Source organism: Choloepus didactylus, chromosome 18 (assembly GCF_015220235.1).
Source record: "Choloepus didactylus isolate mChoDid1 chromosome 18, mChoDid1.pri, whole genome shotgun sequence".
Classification (NCBI taxonomy): domain Eukaryota; kingdom Metazoa; phylum Chordata; class Mammalia; order Pilosa; family Megalonychidae; genus Choloepus; species Choloepus didactylus.
In genome coordinates this window covers 55603313-55612740 of record NC_051324.1, presented here as the reverse complement: position 1 = coordinate 55612740, position 9428 = coordinate 55603313, and the positions used below count along the sequence as shown (strand labels likewise).

At 39.2% G+C, this 9428-nt stretch overlaps 1 protein-coding gene across 1 annotated transcript; it reads right to left on the bottom strand.

Moving 5' to 3' along the window:
* Positions 1-512: 512 nt before the first annotated feature.
* On the bottom strand, positions 513-8494 carry KPNA2 (karyopherin subunit alpha 2). Its single transcript, XM_037809021.1, has 11 exons — positions 8367-8494; positions 6874-6971; positions 6600-6737; positions 5531-5619; positions 3862-4130; positions 3541-3635; positions 3175-3438; positions 2750-2983; positions 2348-2530; positions 1471-1620; positions 513-854 (listed from the first exon to the last, which is right to left on the bottom strand). Exons 2-11 carry the CDS (start codon positions 6946-6948, stop codon positions 762-764), a joined length of 1590 nt encoding a protein of 529 aa, XP_037664949.1. The 5' UTR covers positions 6949-6971; positions 8367-8494; the 3' UTR covers positions 513-761.
* Positions 8495-9428: the final 934 nt, after the last annotated feature.

Sequence of the window (9428 nt, the reverse complement as noted above, 5' to 3'; positions counted from 1 at the left end):
ACTTACAGGATGTTTTAGTTAACAGAGGTTCTTCCCAGAATGCATCTCCTATCCTGTGAACAGCATAGCTGTTCTTTCGGGTAGTGGTTTTCAATCCAGACTAATTTCTACATACTTTCCCTGGTGATTCCAATGTGCAGCCAGGGCTGTACCTTAGAGACACTTCCAGCCTTGATTCAGGACTGAATTCCTCCTGTAGCTCAAGGAGAGCTTCATGATTACAGTTAAGGTTTTTATGCCATCTCCCTGGCCAGTGAGATGTGAGATACTGGCTACGGGATCTTAGCCATTCTGTGAAAACATCTGAAATTCTTTTCTGTTGTGAAGATAATGAAGTCTGGAAGTGTCAACAATACCAACAAGGGAGGTAGCCTAGAGCAAAGCCAGGACTCAGGAGTAGGCAGGAAAAAGGTGATCACCCCCATATCCTCAGTGACAGCACAAACCCTACATTCAAATGATGTCTGCAACCTTAAGAGCCCCAAACTACAAAAGCAACACAGACAGCATGATCAAGAAAAGGGTGGAATTTAATCTTTATTTACAAGATACTGCAAGATATGAAATTCCACATAGAAATAAGAAACACATTGTGTAGAGGCTTCATACAGTATGTACAGTTTGGAACTGTTCAAGTATAGTTTTGTTGTAAAAAGTGCTACATAACAAATCACATTTAAAAAGAGTTCTTAGTAGAGAAACAGCAAGACAAACTTATACCAAACACAGTACACAAACAACTTTATACCTCAGCTGTACAACTAAAAGTTAAAAGTCCCAGGAGTACCATCCTGAACTTGGAAGGTATAGCCTTCAGAGGTAGTTTCTGGCACAACATTCTGATCTTCTTCTTCCTGGAAATATATACGTATTTTTAAAAAGATAATATAATGCCATAAACATGGCACATTTCTAAGTGGTAGCCTGCGTAGAAGTCTCTGTATTTATTCTTAAGGTCTTCATCAACATATCTCACCTTCGATCCTACATAATATTCTAATATTTGAAATAGAGGAAAAAAAAACACTAAGATATGCTAAAACCTGACCAATCCATGAGTACCCATAAAGGGAAGGTTCTGAATGGGTTAAGGAAACTTCTCTAGTAAAATAAAAAAATAGCAGTTTTCTTCTCTAATTGTCACTTTTCAGTTGGAAAGGTTATTAAGCCCAGACTAGGGTCTTATCATAAATTTACTCTCAAGATATTTTAAGATTGTCAAGGCTGTTCATTTGAAAATAAACAGGTGATTTTTCAAGTCTTAAGCTAAAAAGGTTGTATTATCATTAATATAAATATTAGAGGAGCGAATGCACATTATGTCCCACTTAAAGTGATAATTTGTTATATTTAACAAGGCTCCTGGATTCACTAAAAAAAAAAAAAAAAGCATTATGGAAAAAACCTCACAGGCTGGACCCTGCACATGCACTTCTTTCCCATGTTGTTAATGTTCCCATCATTACTCACCTCTACAGAGAAATACTTCTCAATCAGGCTTAATGAAGCCTTGTACACAGACTCATTTTCATGGCTTTGTAGAGCTTCAATTTTGTCCAAGCCTCCACATTCTTCAATCATTATACTAAGTTTCTCAGTTTCACCGAGTTTCTCAGCAGCCTAAAAAAAATTTGAGGTTTACTGACCTATACTCTGAACCCTCTATTTTAGTGCCGAAAGCAATGTCCGTATTTAATATGAATCTAACAGAAATAATCAACTGCAAAGATGGCTTAGAGTTAAAACAAATTTTCCTAACTGGAATATTTGATGAAATAAGGAATTTATCAGGTGTAAGAATGGAACCAAGGTCAGATTTTTAAAGTCCTTGCCTTTTAGGAGATACATAAATATTTACAGATGAAAGACCTGATTTGCCACAAAATAATCTAGGGGCTTTGGGTGGAATGAAGTGAGAAAACCGGCCATATGATATCATCTCCAGGTGATGGATACATAGGAGTTCATTATTCTACATGTAAGTTCTATATGTGAAAAGTTCCATAATTAGAAATTAAAAACTTGTTAAGTAGAGCCATTAATTGCTGTGAAAAAGTGCCATGTGCCTGGATCAATTAGAGATGGAACTGGAAAAAGATAAAATTAGGTAACTAAGCCATTCATATTTAATTCCGCTAAAATTTAGTATGAAGTCTCCAGAGACTTGACTTCAAGCCACATCATCCACTTGTCATCTCTTTTATGTTCTCTTATCAACAGTGTGGCCCACATAAACAGGCTTTCGGATCCTGTGTCCTACAAATGAATAAACTTAGCTGCCTTCTCCCAATCTAAATATTAAACTATCAAGCCCAAAATCAAACAAATGCCACCTTGTTAGGCTTACCTGAAAGATATTTGAAATGGCATCCAGAATAACCCGAATAATTTTGGTATCTTTCACAGTTAAAAGATTCATCAATGGTTCTATTATGCCACAATGGACGAGGTATACAATCTGTTCAACTGTTCCACCACTTGTATAGTTGGTCACAGCCCATACAGCTTCCTTTTGTGTCTTAAAGTCTGCCTAATAAACATAAAGAGGTTTTATTTCAGAATGACCTTAAAGAGAATTCCAAAAGTAATACTTCACAAAACAATGACTAAAACATTAACCTTTCCAATCTTGGGTGAAAGGGATTATTACTGGCTATAATTTAGCAAAAGACCAACACTGCACATTAAGTATTTTATACTCATAAACAGATAAATACTGAGAATAATGCCTATCTGAAAACTTCATTACCTTGGAGAGAATGCTAACGAGGAATGGGACTAACCCATGATTCACTACTTGCTGTATCTGGTCCTGACGGCCAGCTGTGATGTTTGACATTGTCCATGTAGCTTCCTTCTGAATATTAGTTTTGGGGTTAGTCAGCAGGCTGGGAAAGACAGCAAGTGCTCCTGCATCTATGACAACCTGAGTCTGTTCATCCGTCCCAGTGACAATATTTCCTATGGCTCTTAATGCAGGAGTCTGAAAAGGAAAAAGAAATGCCGATGCTGACAATTACATTTTACTTTTTCTAGCATGGCTCAAAAAAATCTGTACTCTAAAAGTTCTGCCAAGTAAGAGGTCCATCATGCCCCAAATAGGCAATATTTCAATATTAACATCAATTGACTATGCTCCTCGTACTTTCTATTCTAATTTAAAAGTTAACTTACCACAATTGGCAATTCAGTAGCCCCTAGAAGCTTCACAAGCTGGGGCACAACTCCTGTTTTCACAACCATTTCAATCCGTTCATTTGGACCATCAGTAAGATAGGAAATGGCCCAGCAGGTATCTGCTAATACTTCTGGATCATCATGATGCAGGAGACGCACTAAAGTAGGAAGAATTTGCTCAACAGCATCTAATGGGGGTACAGGATTCTTGTTTCGACAAAGGTTTGAAAGTGTCCAGGTAAGATTACGTAAGTAACCACACTGGGAAAACAGGGGGGAAAAAATCAATGAGAAATTGTCTTTTATTGGGACAGGGGGAATTACAATCAAGATTAGGTAAATTTACTTATGTTAGTAACTTACTGCTAAAGATGACATATCAGGAACTGCAAGTAGAGCCAAGAGAGGATCGACTGCACCATACTTGATAACCAAGTCTCGGAAAGATGAGCCATCACCTGAACAAAAGGCAAAGTTCATTATACCTACGTGTTTAACACCAACACTGTTCAGTGACTTAATGGTCTCTCACAGAAATCTTCTCACTTACTTAGATGTCTGAGAAGCCCTTTTTAGATGCCACTTTTACTCTTAAAAAGGTCCTGAAGCAAGTTCAAAACTTGACCCAAGAGTTTCTATAACCTCATTTGAGTATTCAGTCAAAAGAACTTTAAAAGCAAGTACCTGCAATATTTCCTAAAGCCCATACAGCCTGTTCACTGATGTGAGCGTGGGGAGATGCCAACAGAGAAATGAATGCTGGGATAGCACCTCCATCTACCACAGCCTTGGTCTGTTCTGACGTCCCGGAAGCAATGTTAGTGAGTGCCCAAGCAGATTCAAACTGAATAGGAGTACAATCAGTTCTGCCCAAGAAGGACACAAATTTTGGAATCAAACCAGCCCGGATTATATTGTCTATGGGGGGCTGTTTTTCCCTCGAAAGCAGTTTCCTAAAGAGGAAAAAAAGAAAAAATTGAAGGTGATGAACAAGTTTGTATAAAAACCAGTTTAAAATGCTCAGGAGTTTAGAACTTTAGACAACCTTTTACAGTAAAGCACTAAATGCTGAGTTGTCCTGAGAAGCTGAACTGACTACTTTCATGGTGCTACAGATGTAGCATCAGTAGCTCCTTTTTCCCAAAACGGAAATATTACCAGTAATGTAGATGACCCTCCTCTCTGCAGCCCTACAAATATCGACTATAAACTGTCACTTTTCAAAATGCTGACAATCTGATGGGGTCATACTCTCATTGTTAGGTTATTCTGCATTCCCCTGGCTGCTGGTGGGGTTAAATATCTTTTCCATGTTCGTTTGCCATTTGGATTTGTTTTTCTGCAAACTGTCAGATTATAGAGATTAATCTTTTTTCTTTATGGTGGGAGGCAGGATCTAAATAATTCTTATTTTCTAAATGGATGGCTAGGTGTGCCAATTCTACTTACTATATAATTTCTCCTTTCCCTGTCACTGACTTGAAATGGCACTTTGACAAAAACCTCATTGCCTTAAAGAAAAAAAAAAAGGCACGCCAAAGGTTAACAGTGATTACCACTGCAGATGGGCTTTTAAGCAATTATAGAAAATTACAGTTGAAGTTTCACCTCCCAGAAATTTTTTTTTTAATTTATTCTGTTACCATATATACAATCTAACATTCCCCCCTTTTAATTATATCCAGATATATTTTTCAGTGCTTTTAATTGCATTCACAATCTTGTGCTACCGTCATCACCATTACCAAAATCTGTTCATTCTGTTTTTATTCTTTTTACTTTTTGCTCCTCAGCCTGAATCATTATAGCTCGTCTTTGAGATCGCTGATCCTTTCTTCTGCCAGCTCCAATCTGCTGCTGAAATTGCCTAAGGAGTTTTTCACGTCAGTTATTGTGTTCTTCAACTCCAGTATTTCTCTGGACAGATTCTCATATTGTTCATTCATTGTTTTGTTTTTCATACCCTTCAATTCTTTCTCTGTGTTTTTCTTTATCTTCTTGAGCATAATTAAGGATCATTTTCTTAAAGTCCCTGTCTTATAATGCCAAAAGTCTGGTCCTCTTCATTGACAGTTTTCTGGATTTTTATCTTGTTCCTTTGGATGGGCCATCATTTCCTGTTCTTGTTGTCTTGTAATCTTTTGTTGCACACTGTACATTTTTAGTAATGTAAAGTGTTAACTCTGGGATTTAGTACTGGCCTGTCTGTTGGAAGATTCTAATAGAACTAAGCCTATGGCTAACTTAACCTCTCCCATACCCACACCATGTGCCTGTGTCCTTTGCCACTAAAACATTATAAAGGCCTGACTATTTTTAGGTTACCCATGCTAATATAGCAGATAAGACTTACCTAGCAGCTTGAGTAGCTTGGAGCTGGCCTTCCAAATTGTTGCTATTTATGCCTCTGACGATGTCATCAACAGACCAATTTACAGTGCCCTAGGAGAAAAGTGGGGTTCGTTTCGCAAATTACTTTTAAAATTAAAGAGGCAATGAAGTCCATATTTGCCACTGTAGAAGACATTTTTAGGTTTATAGTCAGTTACTAGAAGTTTAGTCCTACATTTACTTTTGCTGTTAATCACATATTCGTTATTTCATATGTACAACAGTTCTAACTTGGAGTGGCCATGATTAACTGAAGTTAGTTATGAGGCATCCAAGCAACTTGTCACTAAAAAATGTTTGTTAACAACTTAAAAAATGAATTAGAGGAAATAAAAGGTTATTCCACATTAGACTCAATCATTTGCATTCAGGTATGCTTTCTTGGGGGAGAAAGGGATATAGTTATTAATAACGTGCTGGGAATTTTCATATCTAAGCATTTCCATAGCACAGTGCTACAAATATGGATGTTGTTATGTTGTGATTCACAGATGAAAGACAGTGTTCTCTTTCTCCCCGAGAGCTTACAACCTAAAGAGGAATATGTGGCAAATAAAGAAATAACCATAAAACAAACAGTATGCATAGCATTTACTCTGCATTCTAGGTGCATAACTGGGGAGCTACAGGAATTCTGAGAAGGGAGTCTTCCCTGCTGAGCTGACTAGTGAGCACTATAAGGAGATGATGAGGTTTGAGAATGACAGTACTTTAGAACCATAGCACATAGGTGTTGAATGGAAAAAAATTTTAAAACGATAAATTTGGAGTGCTAAGCAGGTGGAAATAGAGAAATCTGAAGGAAAATAAGAGCTAAGAAAGATGGGAAGTCTTGGAAACCAGCATTAGTGGATTATGGGTACGGTGAGTAGGAGAGAAAACCCAAGATGTTTGGTGTTCAAAAAACATCTTCACAGATTTGACAGTTAAACCTATAGACTAGGAATGTTATTTAAATCTCTAGGAAAAGCAAGCCCCATATTAGTTCTCTGGGCTTAGCATACATAGTTCATGAACTAAAATTTATTTACCTGGTTATTTCGGTTTTCCTGCAGTGGAGAAGTAGCATCATCAGGAAAAGAGCTGACATTTCTCCTTTTCAGCATTTGGTCATCCTTTTTAGCTTTCCTCAGCTCCACGTTAACTTCTATACGACGCCGCCTCATTTCCTTGAGTAAAGATAACATTGTTTCACCTCTTCACATTAGTTTTTGTTGACAAGTGAGGGCATTTTTGTTAATTCCATCAATGTTTGGATCCCTTCTCAAACATCTTCCCATTTAAAAAGTAACAGAAGGTACTCACTGTACTGTCTTTCCCCTTGTTCTTGAATCTGTTAAGGCGGGCAGCTGGTGAATTAGCATTCTCATTAGTGGACATGGTTGTGAGACAAAGGAAGAAAGCTAGAAGATTGAGAGGGAGAAAAAAATATTTCTTTTATCATTTTGTCTTGTCAGTAAGAATAAAATTACTAAGCATATACTGAATCCACACCATTGTTAGAGAAAGAACTGCATGATTCAGCACTATAAAATATAGTTTTCACCAAAGGATATTGTTGCTTCCCCTCTGAAGGGCTGAGACTTTCTGGAAAGGCCCTGTCAATCATAAATATAGGAATCATGTAGGTAAATTTAATTTTCCTAGTAGCCACAATTTTTTTAAAAGACATTAATTTCAACAATATTTTATTTAACCGATATAATCAAGACGTCACTCCAACACATAAATAAAAAAATTGAGATATTTTACATTCTTTTGTCATACAAGTCTCAAATCAGGTGTACTTTATTCTTACAACACATCTCAATTCAGACTAGCCAGTTACAAGAGCTCAAAAGCCACAGGCGGTTGGTGATTACTGTACTGAACAGGCAGCATAATAGATGAAGACAAAATGAGGGATCTCAGTAAACTTACACTTAAAAATCTGTATCCTATGGGCAATAAATTCAGCTCCCCCGGAGGCTCTTTTCAGCAGCCTCTGTCTACTGCCCTTAAATGGCTAAAATAAGTGTTTTCTACACGTAAAATTTAAAGAAAAAATCGGCTCATCATTACATTACAGAGCCTTCCATAACATTTCTTGCCAATGCTTTAACACTTGGAATGTAGTTCTGCATCCAAAACATCTCGCACTCATTTTAGTTTCCAGTCATTTCGAGTGAGCATACACTTATCAAATTAGGCTGACATCAGGTATGCCTCATTCAGGCCAAGACAACGGAAACTACTCTCCCAAAGGCGACAAAACTAAAAGCCGTCCTTACAACTTGCTGTATGCCTCATTCAGGCCAAGACAACGGAAACTACTCTCCCAAAGGCGACAAAACTAAAAGCCGTCCTTACAACTTGCTATTTCTAATCCCGTTATGTTCGTCTACGAAATCCTGACAGGAACAGCCAAGCCAGGGCCTAAGTGTTAAAGTTCCTCCAACTGCCGCCTCCACAGCCCCTGCCCCCCCCCCCCACGCCCGGGGAAGACGTAGCGGGGAATGGGGGGTGGGGGTGGGGGGCAAAGGCGACCCGGTCCTTCCCGTGATATTCGCCCTCAGGCCTGTCTCACCCTCAGGGCCGCGACGCGCGAAGGCTTTCGCTGCGGTTCGCAGAGCCTCGGAGCGTAAAGCATAAGCACCGCATTGCGAAACTCAACAGCCAGGTTAGCTGAAAACGCAAACAAGGGAGGCCAAAGCCAGGCCCGGCGCGTCGACGGGGCCTCCCCTCCTGCGTCCCACAAACAGAGCGCGGCCCGCGGGCCAACCGATACCGCTGCGGCCCGGCTGCGGCCTGAATCCTACCTGAGGAGCGAGCTCGTTCTTCCACAACAGGGGAAACGGGGCTCACAGGCTGCAGCTCTAATACTCCCAAAACGTCCACCACGGCTCGGCCCGAAGACTCTGTGGCTCGTGCAGCCGGCCGGCGCGATTTAAATTTCCCGGTGGCTCTGCATTCCGATTGGCTAGTTCGAGCCTAAGCTATGCGCCTATTGGAGGATTTGAAAAACACGTTGGGGTGGGTTTTCCCCTAGGGAAAGGGGAGAATAGCATCGCGAGATGAGGGAGCTACCGGGCGATCCCAGGACGCCTTGCAGTTGCTGCCCGGGTGGGACAACTCCAGATCCCAGCATGCCGTGCGAAGGGGCGGTTCCCAGCTCCGCCTGGCGGGAGCCTCCCGCAGCTTTGGATAGAGGGTGGTTGCGACGTGCATAGTAGCTGGTTGTTGATCAAATCATTGTTTTAAAAATTTTCCATATAAATAATATTGCTCTGCATTTTTTTCCTTGATAGGATACAGAAGGACCTTGGCGGGTGGTTCTGGAGACTGCGGGTGGGGGTGGGGGAGCCAAAGCTGCACTTTTCAGGTTTAAAAAAAAATTTACATCATAAAAGACTATGGAGGCCACAAATCTAGTAAAGGTTTATTATGTCTGTTTCTTCTAACATTTTATGGTTTTTAATTTTTAAGTAATTTCAAATACAGAAGAATTGCAAATCTTTACCCAGATTTACCAAATGTTAACATTTTTGCGGCATTTGCTAGTTGCTCTGCATGTATCAGTGTGCATACATGTGGATATGTGATTTTTATGTATTACTTTTTGAAAATACATTTGAGGGTAGGTTACAGAAACCATGTCCTTTTACCCCTAAACTTTCCAGCATGTATCCTTACCACTTTCTCTTATATAATCACAATACAATCATCAAATTCAGGAAAATTGAACTTTGAAGCTATTATTTAATATCTAGTCCATGTTCAAGTTTTGCCAATTGTTCCAAAAATATTCTATGCTGTGTTTTATACATTTCTGTAGAAAATGTTTGTGTTTTCTTACCATGTACTTAAAAAAAAATTAGCAA